General features: G+C 37.8%; 1 protein-coding gene across 1 annotated transcript; it reads right to left on the bottom strand.

Moving 5' to 3' along the window:
• Positions 1-7008: 7008 nt before the first annotated feature.
• LOC107550606 (RNA exonuclease 1 homolog) lies at positions 7009-14582 on the bottom strand. The gene is made up of 16 exons (XM_016231925.1): positions 14240-14582; positions 11936-13728; positions 11356-11442; positions 10917-11121; positions 10626-10828; positions 10335-10475; positions 10144-10258; positions 9964-10035; positions 9036-9176; positions 8752-8865; positions 8597-8670; positions 8279-8383; positions 8084-8199; positions 7855-7993; positions 7578-7698; positions 7009-7255 (listed from the first exon to the last, which is right to left on the bottom strand). The coding sequence occupies exons 1-16, from the start codon at positions 14361-14363 to the stop codon at positions 7164-7166; spliced, it is 3642 nt and encodes a 1213-aa protein (XP_016087411.1). The 5' UTR covers positions 14364-14582; the 3' UTR covers positions 7009-7163.
• Positions 14583-17903: the final 3321 nt, after the last annotated feature.

Here is a 17903-nt window from a genome sequence, read left to right as displayed (position 1 = left end):
CCCGCCCACTGCCAGTCATCGTCAAGTACGCTCGTTCCTGTCGGTGTCGTCAATCTGGCAACCTGCTTGTGCGTCAAGTCTGAGGAGGAGGGGCCAGGGAAAAAAAACCCTCTCCAATATTTTGAATTTGGACTCCAATACCTAGTTCAACCACTCGGTGTCAATCCTACATACAGCACATTTAAAGGGGTCATATGATGCGATTTAAATTTTTCCTTTCTCTTTGGAGTGTTACAAGCTCTTGGTGCATAAAGAAGATCTGTAAAGTTGCAACCCTCCTGTTTGCCAAAAGTGTAATCCCTCTGTGACCTCATGCAACCCTGCCTCCAGAGGAAAAGCTGCTTAGAGGAGTGCCTGTCTACAGGAAGACCCCCGCTTCCACCTCCCTTCTCCCTTTTTCCTCCATTCCATCGTCTCGCTCTCTTCTACCTTCACGTTCTCCACCCAAGTTGTCTCAACATCAATATTTCCCAGGCTCCCTCACTTCACCCCTGTCAGATGGTTGGATCTGAGGGCATTAGGGAGCCACAGCAAGCCAAGTGAAGAGAGATCCCTGTTGACGTCGGGGATGAGAAAACAAACAGAGCTGGGGCACGAAAAGACACGGAATCATCCCAGGTTAAAAAAAAAAGTACACTTCAATAATGTACTTAAAGTGCTCTATTTTAGCACTAATTTTGTACTTAAGTACATTATGGAAGTGTACATTTTTAACCTGGGATTGTATGGAGACAGGACTGCTGAACAGGTTGATTAACTTACTAGTGGACTTTTAATTTTGCTCATCTTTATTTAGATACAGAAAATTATCGTCAAATTGGCATCGGCTGTCAAAAAAGCAACATTTTTGCAAAACTCCAAACATATTCCTATACCTACAATTCATTTCAGGTTCCAGTTGAAATGAACACTAGACACAGCAAAACATCAATGACTTTTTGTTCCTTTTCACATAAATTATTATTACAGGTTATCGATTAGTAAAGATTACTTTAGCACAATTCCTTTTACAATGTTATTATGACCTCAAAACGCTTTTACCATTGTGCATGATTTCTAGACAAATACATTATGACATCTGCATCACATAACCAGCTTTTCTAGTAAACTTGCTCATTAGCTCACCCGGTACAGCATTGCTTGGGTACGAGTTGAAACCTGAACACAGTCCCGGCATGGTTTGTATATTTATCTCACATTTGCTTTTGTTAACATTATTGGTTAGGTTTAGGGAAGTTAGTACATGTTTTCATAAGTGTCATAAAACATGCAAGAGCAACATGATATTTTTCGAATGAGTTTGGGGTCCAAAAACGCTGTCCGTTCCACAGGTTGGATACATTTGTTGGATTCAGAAATATTTCATCTATTGATGACCACACAGGCCACACCCATCCATAGCGTGATCCCACGTGTCGGATAAGACCTGGGGTGTAGCTCAATGGGAATCCTGACAATCTGGAGGCGCGACAGGGAACGCTCACTGGGAAGAGGGATTATACACAAGTCCTTGGCAAGCTGGCCTCTCTAGACAGGGTGGTTTTAAGGAGGGTATTGTTTGTGTAGTCACTATACTTGAACTATCTGACTGTGTGTTGATTGCAATTTTTTGAATGATGCTATCATTCAGGGTGTCAGGATGCCATGGCAACGAATTAGAGTATACACAGAGCCCTTCTCCTTAGGGGAGCCTCCAAGGTTAGCCCAAAAAAACAATGCAGCAGTACACTGGAAAGGAGACAAGAGGTTTTTTTCTTTCTTTCTTTCTTTTTTCTGGATTGATGTCAGAGACAGAAGATGCTTACGCTTAATTAACTCTAATCTTCAAGGTGTTTTCCATTAAATATTAATTTCAGAGTTTATGATGAAAAAACTGCTGTTTTATTAGAGGTCACAGCCATTTTTGCAATAGGAAGTATTCTGTTTATGCTACTGCTCATTCACGTTTTATGATAACTGCAAACACAACTCCCACAACTCAAAAGTGATTCAATGACATCAAGGCTTTAATTTGATTGGTTTATAAGGCATGTGATCTTGTAATGAAATGGTGTTACTAATGAAGTCCGTAATGCTTATTATTAACAGAAACAAAGTGAAACTGACATTTAATAGAGAAAATCAAACATGGGGGGGGGGGTTTGAAGATAATTATTTTGGAAAATCTAGACTTTTTAACATTAGATTAATGAGTGAGTGAAATTGCACAATTGCTTTTAATACAACCACTTGCAAACTGTTATGCTTTGAAGTCTTTTGTAAGTCCTTCAGGATTTCAAAAACAATATAGAAACTGGAACTAAAACTGAAAGAAAGAGAGAAAGAGAGAATATTGACTCCTCAAGTCTACTCACAGATTGAGTTGTACACCCTTTTTACAGTGACAGGAAGTTCAGCTGCATCCTTCAATTTCAAAACAACACAGTCCAAAAAGATCAGTGTCTTTTTCAGTCCTGTAAGATACTGGATTCCAAACGCAAAATATACACACAAGAGGAGACCCAGTGCCATCGAGATGTCCTCGCTCTCCTCTGTGATTACCTGGCCATCCAAAGTGAGCACAAACACAACTGCAAACACAACTCCCACAACTCAAAAGTGATTCAAGGCTTTAATTTGATTGGTTTATAAGGCATGTGATCTTGTAATGAAATGGTGTTACTAATGAAGTCCGTAATGCTTATTATTAACAGAAACAAAGTGAAACTGACATTTAATAGAGAAATTCAAACATGGGGGGGGGGGTTTGAAGATAATTATTTTTCTTTCTTAGAATGTTATATTGTAATGTTTATTTTTATTTGTCTATTATCAACAATCTGTTTTAATTGGATGTCACATAATTGATTTCTAAATAAATAATAATAAATACAATAAAAAAAGAAATCAAGTTCTAAGCAGCACAATCTCATATACATATATATACACGTGTGTGTGTGTGTTTGTAGGAAATGTAATTATTTTGCAATAGAACAATAGGTGGCGGCAGCACCTTTTTTGTTCTAAAATCCTATTTATGATCCTGAAAGTGCACACTAATGATTTCAATTAATTTTTTTACCACTATCTCTAATTATTCAACATTATAATGATAGCAAAATGTCATGTATTTATTTGAATATGAGGGCAATCTACATATTTACACTAGTGAGAATCAAAGAAACATTATTATATTAGTCACAACAACCATGTTGGAATTATGTCCAAAGACGACATCCATCATAAATGTGCTCATCCAGCTGATAACTCCAGGCCAACAGTTTTAAGTAATGCAATTAACTTTATGACACCGGTTTATCTCCTATGCACTCAGCAGGCTGCATGCTAGCAAATAAGGAATGTTTGAAATTGCTATACCAATTTGCTGATGTTTCAGTGTCTGGTTTGGGGGCCAATGGCCTGTAAATTGGAAATAAATCATTTTGGCTTGATTTTGTTGCTTTGTGCTGAAAGTTAACAGTCAAGGAGTCTGCACATATTTGAAATTTTCGTCTGAAATGTTTTCTCATACAGAACACTGGATCAAAACTGGTCATCTAAAATACATCTTGCCACGTTTTTGAGTTGCATCATGTGAATAGGAACATAACCAAAAGGTTATAAGGTTGGTTTTTCTTTCCGTTTCATTTGATTGATTCTAAGGTCAAACTAATTAACCTTTGGTGAGTTTTCAAGGAACACAACACACTTTAGATTGAATGATTGTTCCAACGCCATTCAATTAGCCCAAATGAATTCCTGTCTTCAGTAAATTAGCATAGAAACACATGGTCATTTGTCTTACAATTAAGACACTGGGTAACAAGTCATTAATTCTGTTTTGAGGGAAGACCTGGTCAAATAAATTGAAGAAAAAAAATATATATATACAGTCTTAATATCTGCTTTGCTACTGTAAACTGCTCTTTAGCCTGATATAATACAGGTAATGGATATTTTCAAATAAATGTAACATCCTAACATATTTGACATGTCTTTTAAAACACAAATGTAGTTTTGGTTGGAAGCCCCATAATGAAAAGTATATATACTGCCCTGAAATGTTTTTAAAAAAATTGTATCCATAAAAATTGGGCCCAATGTACTGTATTAAAAATGAGGAATGTTCCATATTGATTTTTTACAGAAAGAAAATTACCAGTACATTTTCCATTTTATAATAGTTTTTAGAAATTTTTTTTTTTTGGCAAAGTCTAATCTGGACTTCTTTGCGATTTGCTCTCATGAAGTCTTCTCTTGATTGTAGACTTCTGTCACTGATTGTAGACAGTGACACACCTACCTCCTGGAGAGTGTTCTTCTCTTGGCTGGATGTCGTGATAGGGTTTTTCTTTACCATGGAGAGGACCCTCCGATCATCCACCGCTGTTGTCCTCTGTGGACATCCAGGCCTTTTTATGTTGCTGGGCTCACCAGTGCGTCCTTTTTTTCTCAGAATGTACCAAACTGTTAATATGGCCACTCTTAATGTTCCTGCTATCTCTCTAATAGATATGTTTTGTTTCTGATGCCTAACTATTGTCTGTTTCACTTGCATGGAGAGATCCTTTGACAGCATGAGGTGGTTTCACAGCAACAGCTTTCAAATTCAAATGGCACACTTAGAATCAGCTCCAGAACTTTTACCTGCTTAGTTTATGTAGAAATAACGAAAGACTAGCCCACGCCTGTCCATGAAACAACTTTTGAGTAAATTGTCCAATTACTTATGATGCCTTGAACAAGGGGGAGGTACATAGCTGTAATACCTTAAACTTTTCTCTGATTGTGATGAGAATACCCTCAGAGTGTGCACTTTAAGACGATATTAATTATATAACAGTAACTTGAATATGTATTGCTCAGCAGCTAAAATAATAAAAAATTGTGCCTGTGTCCATATATCTATGGACCTAACTGTATAGATAGATATAAAATGTATATGCAACGTACTGTACATGCAAAAAATGTGTTTATATACTTATAATACTTTTTCAAATACATGATATTATGTAAGTAATTATAAAAGATGAAACATGAAATTGTTCCAATTTCTAATAGGTTTCATATATTTTTTACATAACGTACATATAATACATTTGTATATGGGGCTGAAATAAAAGAAATCCAATCACACAGATATTATATTGATTATATGTCTTTCAAAATATTCTGTAAACTAATCATTAATCTCCATGCAAACAGATTTTCCCACATTACCGGCTGGAAGGGGGAGCATCTGGTTTCTTTCTCTCTGTGCCAAGAGCAGTGTGTTCGTCTGGATGTTGGTACAGTAGTCCAGGGCTGTCGCTGAGGCATTCCCAGCAGCCAGTTGGGCTTGTACAGCATGAGCCCAAACGGGCAGCACCAACAGCACCCTGGCACTGCTCCCGGGCATGTCAGCCCACTGTTTCACCAGCCCTCACACTGGCTTTTCACTGCACCACGGCCCTCAAACACCTGTCAAAAGAGTGGAAAGAGTCAAGCAGCAGGTAAAACTCCACCAGGAGCCATTTAAAAGTCAATTCAGAGCAGTAGTCTTGTCCCGGATTCAGTTCTTTTCAGGATTCAGTCCCATCAGAATGAAAGGGATTCTGATTTTGGGTCAGACTCTCAGCGGTCAACACATAGTAGAGACTAAGGCCAGACCTAGAAGCCCTTCAGGTATGAAATTATTATTTGCATCACGAATTAGATTAACTACTAAATTGTGATTACCTACAGCTGGCAAATGATCTGAAATGATCTTTATAATCGAAATGCTTTAAAATGAAAATTAAATTTCCAACTTAAACTGTGCTTTTAAAATGATTTGGCGCACAGACTTAAGTTTGGCCTCTTTTTAAAGAAGACACTTGGCAGATTATAGATTATTGGCCACGAGGAGTACAAGTGAGACAATCACTTTTCAGGGCCAATTAGCCTTTTCGAATCATGTCCATGTGTGGGTTCACACAGCCAGTGCCAAAACTTTTACACCATTCTGATGGAAGTAAAATTGTAATCATACAAGTATGTTGCTATGCTGGGCTGATCTGGATACTGAAAGCACCACAGTTGGAAAGGAATTTGGGAAAAAGTATGAATGACTCTGCATAAAATGACAACCTTTTAAAAATACTTTTTTTAAAGAAAAGTAGTAAAAAGTCCCTTACGAATCACTTCTGTTCTCATCTAATGAATAAGATTTAATAGGTGGTGCTAAGCAGCAGACTCTTATTAGCGCTGTTAGAAAACACTCTCTGTCTTTCTGTTGATTCCAGACATGCCTTACCCCTCCTTTTTCTCCCTCTCTCTCATTCTTATATATACAACGCATTCTCTCGGAATCCCTCCTTCTGTATCCATCTCTCTCTCTTGATATTATGTTTTAAATATGTCTTATATGCGAAGTATGCATGCTTAAATGTATACATTAGCTTCTCTTGGTTTAAAGGCCCCAATAAGGACATGAATGTTAGGACTACAAGGGTAAAGGAGTTCGTGATGAAACCATGAAGACAGTTCAGCATTCTTCGCAAAAGTCTATTCCTAATATGTCCATGTTTTTCTGTACATGTGGCCATTTTATATAAACACATGTTCTTGGCCAAAGATCCTACGTGTATGTTATTCATATCCTCATTGGTTAAGAGGATGAAACTCCCCTCGACATATGCCTATATAATATCTGTATTTCTATGAATAAATTGAAGTATTGAGGATACATTTGACTGTGTGTTTTCTTACTTCCCGGCCGTCTGTCTACACTTTAAGTAACTGAGAATTCTTCAAGGTGGCAAAGAGAATTTACTGAGGGACCAAATTGTTATTCTTTATTAACAAGCGCATTACACAATTGCATAAACCTGGATGCCAATCAACACTTGTGGATATATGATTCAAGAACTCACATGACACAGATTTTTCTTTTTATTGCCATTTATTTCATTCCCTTTTTCCAGAATTCAAAGATTTACTCCCACAGTGTATTATATAAGCCCCCACAAAAAAAATGACAAATATAATAGTGTAAAACCAAACAAAAAAAATATGTATGACCAAATACAACATCATTCACCCATTTATAGTAACCTAACTAAATACCCAACACTCCACACAGTGGATTTGTACGCAAGCAAAAACACCAAATGCACTTATTCATGCCTTGAATGAACAAAGAAAAATGAATGTTTTATTGAAGGTCACCATCTTTTCACTTTGGAGTCTTCTTTCACCCTCCAAAGCATGAGCTCCATGCATGCCGTGGCATCCTCGCGTGTGTCATGACCCACCACTGTGGCAAATGAAAAATGTTTTGTTTGTTTTCTTATTGAGAAACAAGCATGAGTTGTTTAGTGTATGCAAGTCATGGTGGTAGGTGTGCTCAATAGACCCGTTTCCCTTCACTTTGGACTTAGTTACTCAGACAGCAATTTCATGGAAGAGTTAAATGCATCTGTGTACATTGCCCCTACCTTACCTCGGAGTGTATGGAAAATGTGCCATGAAAAAAAAATAAAAAAAATAATTCATCCACCCAGAGAAGCTACAGCTTCTGATTCAGTGAGGTTTGTTCATGGTCATTTCTTACGAATGCGATTAACAGGCTAACATACCGCTCTCTTGGATAATTCTCCGGAGATAGTCTGCAGTCAGACTGTTAAGTTCTCTTTTGTGTGGCAGACCCAGACGATGAGGAAACACCACGGAGGTGTCAATCACAGTGCTGTGAATAATCTAAAGATGGCAGAACAACCAAAATGCAATTCTTAAGTGCTTCTAATCAAAACCACAAACTTGAGTCTAAAAGCCAATGCCAAGTTGAAAAGGTTTACATCGGAACCCAAGCTACAAATTGCTCAAAAACCTTGAGAGCATTCCACTAGAACTCACTTTGAGAGCAGTTAAGTCATTCTCCAAGCCATGGCCAATCAGAATCGTGTCTGCATTAATAAAGCTCAAAAGCGCTGCTTGTACATCACACAAAGATGAGTTGGTACCCTTCACGTCATCCTCGCTGATGCCTGAGAACCTGAGCAGGATAAAAAGTTGAGATTCACAACATATAATTACAATTCGCTCTTCTGAAATGGATTCAAATATTCAATTAAAACAATCCCACCTGGTATTATAGTCAATGACATCCTTATCAGGCTTGACAAAAGAGTCAAAGATAACTTGCAAACTGCTGTTGACCACAGTCACTCTTGCTAGTTCCAGACCTTGAGTCGTGTAACACTGGCCAAACACAAATTTAAATGAATAAAATCACATTAATATTATTTTTAATCCTAATTATGTTTAATCTAAGCCTTACTATTTGTGTGTCAACAGCAAAGACTCCTGGACATGCTTTGGCCACTGATGATTGAGGAAGACTGTTCACAAAGCCCTGAAGACTTATTGCATCATGGACATGAAGCTGTAAACATGTACATTAGAACATAGTGAACGTTTCAACTGTAGTGACTGAAAATGGAATATTAGGTTATTGGCTTGGTAAAAAGCTACAATATCACAATTGAAAACCCAGTTCAAGGAGAAATCATGGCATAAAGGAGTGGAGACAAAGCAGGTGAAATGTTTTCAGCAAAGCCTGAGTGTATGAGTATAATTCCAGCTCAAATCAAAATACATTGAACACTTGGCATCCAGGTGACCCAACTGCATTCTCACAACAACTGTAGCGCGTCTCAACACCTCCCGGCACTGTGAGAGAACACATACAGAGTAGACAATGGATAATGCTAGAAATAAATTTCATTTTTAAAGACATTCTAAGCCTCTTACCTCGATTCTCTAGGACTTTTCCATAATGGTAGTTACACTCCTCTCTGCGGGCGTGCTTTCCACTTTTGTCAACAGAAAACGTTGCTCCACATCGACAGCAGATTCTCTTCAAAGCTGTAACCAGAGAATTCCTAATCATTTAAAAGGCTCCAAACCCTAATAGCTTCGATTATATTCAAGTTAAATATTGTTTTGCCTTAATGATTTTAACAGTGAAATAAAATCATATGGGTGACTTGAAAGCTACAACTCAAACATGATCGAGTGTGAACCACTGCACTCACAGTCACTTATGCCCTTCTTGGTATCTCCATACTGGATGGCAAAATCAGCTTTATCTTTATTTTCACGAGGGAAGTTGTTTACTCGCAACATGTCCTCAGATAGAACATGTTCCTTCAGTTGCTCATAAAGTGTCAAATCACCTGCATCAGTAAAACAAGACACTTCAATTCATTAAATTAATAAATCTAAAATAAAGATGACATGAAATGGTAAGAAAAAAAAAAATAGGGCACACATAATAGCAATAGATTGATAGCATGAATTCATTTAATTGGTCAAAAGTGACAGTAAAGACTTATAAATTCGATTAAATTATGTTCTTTTAAACTTTGTTCATCAAAGAACCCTGAAGAAAAATGTATTTAGTTGTGGAAACCATGTTTCAACATTCACAATAACAAGAAATGCTACCGGAGCAGCAAATCGGCATATTGAAATGATTTCTGAAGCATCATGTGACACTTGAGACTGGAGTAATGGCTGCAAAACCCAGCTCTGCCATCAAAGGAATAAATTACACTATAAAATGTATTTAAATAGAAAATGGTTGTTTGAAATAGTTATAATTTCACAATATTACTCTTTTTACTGCATTTTTGATCAAATAAATGCAGACTTGAGCACAAGCCATTTCTTTAAATAAATATCCACATTTTTGAATAGTAGTGTACACATGTATATAGTCCCAATGTGTGTCGGTATACAAATAAATTACACACACACACACAGAGAGAGAGAGAAACTCCCTAAAGCACCTTAGCAGGGGTTAAGAAAAATGATTTTTTTTAAATCTATTTTTAATTACTACTACATATAAACAGCCTACTGTGCATTTTAATAAAACTCCATCCCAAAAAAAAACAAAAAAAGTTATAGCGACACAAGTGAGCACTCTAGTTTGACCCTGAAATGAGAGCCAGCTCTTACCGGGTCCCTGAAGTGCTTGAGTATTTAGTGGTACATTGCCTCTAGACACATGCTGATCTCTCTCACTGGGAGCTGTAAGTACATATAAGGAGGGTGACCTGATAGGAGTGTACAGTGCAGTAAACAAAAATGGCTGCAGTAATTTGAACAAAAGCACATGCATAAATATAACAAACATACCTTTGGCAGGCAAGATGTTTTGGTTTTTAAGTCTCTTGAGTGCATTGACAGCTATGCTTAGGTACTTGAGCTTATTGATACTGCGGTCATAAACAGTTTTTTCTTCTGCCAGAGCCTAGAGCATTGAAATAGATGTATTAGAAAAACACACATCAGGGCTTTAAATAATGCATTATCTCTTACACACAGACCTTCTCAAACGCATCTTGCACTGTCACAGATGATTTCAGGAACTCCTCCACAAAGAGGTTCACGTAGCGTTGACGAACATCATGTGGCACCTTTACCCCAACCTCTTGGCGTACTTTTGCTTTTCGTTTGACACCCATAGCCTATACAATGCACAAAAATATCCATATCTTTCTCAACACCACAAAACAAAGAAATTACTACCAAATCCATGTTACAATATACAAAACCTGGCTTGTAGAAAAGGGTCTCAAGAGAAAACAACACTGACAGATTAGTAGAGCGAGGTAAACCTTAGCTGGTGTGTAGTTGGCTGGTTGTGGAGGATGTAGAGTTTGTGAAAGCTGAACAGATGGAGGAGGCTGAGGTGGCCGTTGGATGGGGATTGTGGTAGGAATCAGTGTCAGAGGTAAAGAACTATTTCCTTCAGGTACGATGAAGTGCAAGTTAGTCCCCAGCTGTACAGTAGCAGCAACCGGAAAAATACCAACACAGGCTTAAAAAAAATAAAAGAAATAAAATAGAAGTAAATGACAATTCCCTAAATTGATCTGATAAGATAAGGAACTGTATATGCTGCTTACAGTTTTGCACAGTAGTTGAATGAATGACATTGGGTGAATAAATCTTCTTTGGTGCACTGCTTATGGCCTGGGGCTGACACCCTTTCACAGCAGCAGTCAAAATAGCTGCTCTTCTTTGGCATAACTGAGTTCTGGAGGGAAAGGTCAACTGGGAGCCTCCTTCTCGTAGAGGGACAATAATCTGTGCTTTGCTTTTACTGGCTGGCTGTTGAATAAAGGTGAAGTCAGAAACAGCTTTGTTATACTCAGAAATAAATTTCTGTCAGTATTTGTTCAACCAAAAAACAACAACAACAACATCATCATCATACTGTTTTGGAACCACTTTTGAGAGCAAATAAATACTGACAGAATATTAATGTTGAAAAAAACATGTCCTTCATTTTTTAAAGAAAAACAATTTACTTTTAATATTACAACAGAATGAATCATCTCATACCTCAAACTTTGCCACATGTGCCACCCTTTTCTTCAACACAGCGACTGAATTAGACTTCTCAGTTTCCTGGGCCTCTAATATTTCTTCCTGAAAATATGACATTACCGCTCAAATTTGTGGTCAGTGTAGAAATTTTTTTTGTAATTAAATTAATATATTTAGCAAGAATACGGCCAATTGACTAAAATGACAATAAAGACACTTATTATAAGCCCAATTCAAACTGCACCCACAGCTAACTGACTACATTACGCCACTTCTTAGACATTCCACGACCCAACAAACACCGATTCAACTTGATCAATCAGTAAAAACCAGTGCCGATCAATATAAAGCAATATTAAATTAAGCAACATTTATTCTAATAAGAAATGCTTCTTGAGCATCAAATCAGTATATTATTTCTGAATGCATTCAAAATGTATTCAAATAGAAGAGCTAATTTGTAATTATATTTCACAAAATTACTATATTTACAACATTTTTGCTCAAACAAACAAATGAATAAATAACTCCAAACTTCTGAATGGTAGTGTGGCCACCTAAATAAGAGAAAATTACATAATATATGAATACTTACAGGTGGATCAAACTGAACTACAGGACCTTCATTTTGGTTGGCTTCCATGAAGATTCTGTAGCACTCTTCCATTGGGTCAGAATCTGAAAGATCTAAGTCCGAGTACTTAAGCTCCTCATCAGAACTGGAGTCAATCACAATGGCTTCCTTATTACTTCCTGCAGATGCACAGGTCTGTGAAGGAGCAGGTATGGCACAGGGAACAGGGAATGATGCAACTGATGTTGGTAATTTTTGCGCAACAGTTGTTCTTAGGTTTAGTTGACTAATTGTTGGTGCAAAAACAGTTCCGGTGTCAATCCCTGAAACATATGCGGGCATATTCTGAACAAATGGTTCAATAGGACTTTTTGGAATAGTTGGCCAAGATGTTTCAGCCAGGTTTTGAGAGTGTGGACCACAGCTGTGCTCTTCTACCTTAGGTAAGGATGAAGGAAAGGACTGAGATGAGACCATGGCAAAGTACTGCTGAAGTGCTTGCTCTTGCGAAATCTTGTTAGAAGGAATAACTTCTGACTTTTGAGTATAACTTGAGATATCAATTTGCGGTTCTGCCTCAGAAGTTGCGTCTTGTACATCAAACGCAGGAGACTGTGAGGAAATATATTCGTCTCCATAAACATAACTGACAGGAAGCATCTTAACATCTTGATTGCATTTGATCCTCTCACTCTCACTTCTCAGATTGTCTAGACATGCCGAAATGTCATGCAGGACGTTTTCCATGTTGTGAGCTTTTTCCTCTTTTTGTATAACAAATGCTTCCATATTGAGATTTGTAGAGTTAACTGCTTCAGACACGGATTCAGATACTTCTGTTAGATCCTCCAGAAAAGGCTTGGTTTCTTTTACGGAGTGCTTTCCAGTCATTACCGGTTTATTTAAGGACCCTTCATTAGCCTCTTTACCATCTTCAGCTGGGGCATCGCTAATAGGGCATAATGTGGGTAGTTCCTTGGTTGTAGTTCCACACTGCTTTGAAAGCTTATGTCCATCTTCAAGAGGTGACACATCAATGATAAGTTCCCCTTCAGAAGACTCTTGTTCTTGTGGAATCATCACAGGTTTTGCTGAGGTCCTTTTATTCTCTTGGTCACCCTGTCCATTTTTAATTTCATGACTTTGAAGTCCATCAGAAGACAACTTTTCCTTGTGCTGCCTGGGTTTTGTTTGGTCATTTGCAAGAAGATCATTATTAACAGCATAATTCCCCTCATGTAAATGTGGAGTACTCTGTTTGGTCCTACATTTTACCCGATCTTTTGCTGAAGGTGGAATGTCAATGACCAAAGTACCTTCATCGTCAGAGTCATCAAAATGACAGGAAAGAGGCTGAACATTTTTTCCTGTTCGGTTATTCTTCAGGCTATGTTCAGTATTCGCTTTATCAGTTGACTTTAGCTTACAGTCTACTGAGCAGCTAGATAATAAGTCTGCTGAGAAATTGGAACAAGGGTCATATTCCAAATCCGTCTTGGGTCTGGCACGATCAACCACATACTTAAGACCACTGGTTGTGGAAGCAGGTTTTTTGTATCTCAAATGGTTTCCATTCTGGTCTTTAGCCTTACTGTTGGTGGTTCTCAAATATTTCTCAGAGCAAAGACCTGCATCTGTCTGCACGAGGGACTGCGATGTCTGATAGCGAGACAGTCTTTTTTGTTCTTTCTCCACCTCACACTTTACTGCCTCTATTTCTTTGTTGATCCTCTCCAATTCCTCGAGGCAAGCATAACTGTCCTCATTGTTGTGAGAGGCTCCATTGGCAGAAGTGACTTCAGGATCTCCAAGTTCTAAATGTGAAGCAGAGAAACAGTTTTACAAACAAACAAAAAAAAATCCCCAAAACAATGCTCTAAAGGGCACAATTACTATACAGATGTTTTTGCCCCTATTAGCTATGTGTCACTCACACGTGTTGGAAAATTACTTTTTAGAATATTTAGGTAAGAGTGGGTAAACTAGAGAAATAGCTCATTTAATCAAAATGTCAGCGAAAACTGAGGTCATGTATTGGCATAAAACACTTTTTGGAAATATGCAGGTAGTTTAGTAGAAGGTGTAGTAAGATCTAGTAATCCAATTCATATCAGTGAATCGGTTCTTTCGGATTATGAATCAATCAATTATTCAGCAGTTCTTTGACGTGATGGCTCAGTTACATTAATGTGGCATAGCTATTAAATGACTTACAACTCAAATAGTTATTAAAGCCCAATTGAAATATGCCATTGAAAATGATTGAAATGCGTGTAGTTTCCTAACCTTAATGTAAAATAGCAATGAATGATGATTTTTATTTACCTGTCGTAGTCACGCCAGACGTATGGTCTTTGCCGTGATTATACAAACAATAAGGTCGATTGCATCGTCCCCATCGAAGAAAGGGACAATCAATTTCATGGAAGAGAGCTGTGGAAGGAAACATAAGAGCTGCCAGCACACGAAATACCGAGTTATTCTGTGCACTGCTGATTGTCAATATAACGCATTTTCTCTATCTCTTGTGCGGTTCAACATCTAATGATAACATTTTTCAAAAGTCTCTTAAGATGTATAACAGAACAGTTTGAGGAAGAGGTGATCTGCTCTCATCAAAAGTATGTAGGCTTAGCGCTTGTGATATTGGGAAGGACTTTGGCTATGTCACCAGCTGGTAGTGTTTTAATTAATCCATCATCCCCAGGTGTGGCTGATTGGTTTTTGCAGCGATGTATGTATGATTCGTGAATGAACCGTTCTTTTGAGCCGAATCTTTTCAATGAATCGCTCGAGTTAAAAACTCACTGAAAAGCGGCTCATAATTCACATTTGAGCTGTGATTGCATGCCATTTTTATCTAAAAACAAAATTCAAAACACACCAATTAAAATAGGCTATTACTTTGCATCCTTTTAAAATAACACATAAAATGAAAAGTGCATATAACAAAACCACAGCAAAATAAAACTAGATTTTGATGTTTTCTGTGGAAAATAAAACCACAAGGATGTTGTGTCAGACTGACTCAAATACTCTTCTCATATGCTCATGACAAAAGAGTTGTATAAAGAGTAATATGTATAAAATATAAGAGGAGAGGTAGAAGGAGAGTTCCTTTCATACCCACTATTTTTTAAACTTTACTTTTAAGGGAGGGATAAAGAAGCAAGGGAGACGCATGGCACGCTGCTCTTGATGTCTCTTTTTATTTCGTCTTAACAGGAGTACGAAGGCCGCTGGCCTCTTTGACAGGCTAGCTGCCACGTTGCTGTCTTTTGTTTAAACTTTTAATTTCTGTAAATCTATGATGTTATTACTTTGTGCTCTAAAGGGACTGTTGGTCTCACAGACAGCCAGCAGCTGAATTCACTTTGGCTGGCAAAGCGAGCAATTAGACCCGGGATTAAAAAGGATTGAGTTTAGAGGCCTGAGGAGAGTTTGCCTGCCATCTCGAGACACTCCATTACCATCAAGAACACAAGCCATGCCGAGTTACCGCTTGAGGGTAGAGGCAGAAAAAAAGCCACTCGGCGCTGCCAGGAAACACATTTGTATCTGAAGAGGTTGATTTTGACATCAGCATTGTGGAGGCAATAGTAGAACCAGTGGGACCATGGCCCGATCAAACCCTGATTTTGGGACAGAGACCAGATGGAATTCATTAAGCGAAGACGGGCAGTTATTCAAAGAAATTAATCTCTATTCGATAGCATCATTCAATAGTTGCTAAGAATAATTATTCACTCAAATTCATTACCACAGGTCAATTGAGTTCCTCTTCTCTTATTTCTGAAGCAGACTTTGTCTTTTCGAAAGCATTTAGCCTTGGGAGCTGTACATTTGCACACACAAAACAATACCTGTAATATTATATTTTTCATTTGCCATACCTTAAAGTTTAAAAATAAAGGTTTTAAACGGATAATTCACCAAAATAAAAAAGATCAACTTCAGTCATAATTTGCTCACGCTCATGCATCCAAACATATGACTTTTCTTTGTCAGTAGAACACAAGTATTTTTTGTCCACACCATGCAGTCCAGTGGGGAAGGCAATGGGGTCCAATGTCAGGCTCGGAGTTAATTTTTTTTGGGTGAACTATCTCTTTAAGGTACTGTAAATATAATATTTATTCTGCAACAGTAGAACACCCCATAGAATGATACTGTAATTTGCAGATGTGGCCACAGGGATTACAAAAGGCTTATCGCAACAGAGCTGAAATCACTTTAGTTACAGTTGAAAGGACTGCCGGTCTAGTCTAAGTGTGCCAACCGAAGTTTGTATTACTCCCTTGCACACTTCCAGGCTTGTCCCATTAGTTTGTCACTCATAGGATCGTTTTGCAGCAACTGAGCTCACAGCCCTGAAGGAAATGCCTTACGCACTCATCAGTCACTAGAGAGACGGCGAGGCAGCCAGCCGAGTGTAGATGTAAGAGAGGCAAATAGCACAAACGCAGCAGGGAGAGACCAGCAAAACTACAAGGAACTGTTGCTTTATAGGTGGAATAAGGCTACATTTATTTTAAAAGGGGCCCAAATAGAGTAGCATGTCATTGTTCAGTTGGTTACTCTTTTTTTATTTGAATGCTAACATTATGTCAGCATGCATGGCTGTGAATGCCTTCTGATTCCAGATCAAATGTGGCTTTATTATGTGAAATTTTTGCCCTTTTAATTTGTTCAAAAATACACTGCAGTTCACAATTAAAAATAAATTTTGATTGTTTCCCCCATGGCATAATGAAGAAAACAATCCAAAAAAGAATAACATTGTTTAAAATAAAGCCTATTAATTTGTTTGGTGCAATTCTATATTACTTTTTTTTTTTTTTTTAGAAAATAGTAACAAAACTGCTTCCCTTTTTACTATTTCAAAAACTTTTGTCTGCAAAATCAGTCATGTGAAAAACAAATCTGTTTCAAATAAACGCTGTTCTTTTAAATTTTATATTCATCAAAGAAAATGTATCGTGTTTCTACACAAATATTAAGCAACACAACTGTTTTCAACACTGATGATAATAATGTGAATTCTTGAGCAGCCAGTCAGTAGCTACTGTATATTAAAATGATTTCTGAAGGATCATGTGACACTGAAAACTGGAGTAATGGCTGCAGAAAATTCAGCTTTGCATCGCAGGAATATATTACATTTTGTATTCAAATAGAACATACTTTTAAATTTGTAATAATATTTCACAATTTTGACTTTTGATCAAATAAACACACTTCTTTAAGAAACATTTAAAAACTTACAAACCACAAACTTCTGTACAGTACTGCATATATGCAACTTTTAAGCATGATAGGAGATTCCAGTGAGACCTTGGGTGCTGCATGTTTTCACAACAAGTCCAATCTTTCTAAATGTTAAATGCGTATGTAATCACTATTTAGGCTGCAACATGATATCATACACTGAATAAGGTTTCCTCTAGACAAACCACAGTTCTTGGCTCTGCAGGTACAGTCCAGACACTCAGATCTAACGTATCTCCGTTTACACAGAAGGGCTAAGAGCTTTTATTCGTGATTGATGGAGAGGGCGGCCCTCAGGTCTTTGGAGTTCATCAGTATTCACAAAGCATTCCAGTCTGAGTCATAAGACAGAAGCGCAAGGCATAATGACTAGAAAGCTTGTGCACAGGAGGCAGGACGTGTCTGTACGCAGACACACACAGCTTGCAGAACAAAAGTGATGAGACGAGGTCGCGTGAACTTGGGATTTATTGAAACAGAACAATGCTGGGTTACAACATGGTAGCGTTCAGCGTGGCTTATTCTCTTAAGAGTGTGTAAATCAGTCGTGGTACAACATCAGGACAGGAATGAACAGGACTGGAATCGCAGTCAGCATATTCTGGGTCTGTAAGGGGCAGGCCAACACCACACTATTGTAGGCTGAGACAAACAGCAGTGGCATGCCGAGGAGTGTATTTACATAATGGACAAAGATCTCTCCAGGTCTGCAGGTCCATCT

This window comes from Sinocyclocheilus grahami, unplaced genomic scaffold (assembly GCF_001515645.1).
Source record: "Sinocyclocheilus grahami isolate Dianchi unplaced genomic scaffold, SAMN03320097.WGS_v1.1 scaffold17.1, whole genome shotgun sequence".
In the NCBI taxonomy this organism is placed as follows: domain Eukaryota; kingdom Metazoa; phylum Chordata; class Actinopteri; order Cypriniformes; family Cyprinidae; genus Sinocyclocheilus; species Sinocyclocheilus grahami.
Note: the sequence above shows the minus strand (reverse complement) of the source record. Positions and strands in the feature narration are given on the sequence as shown.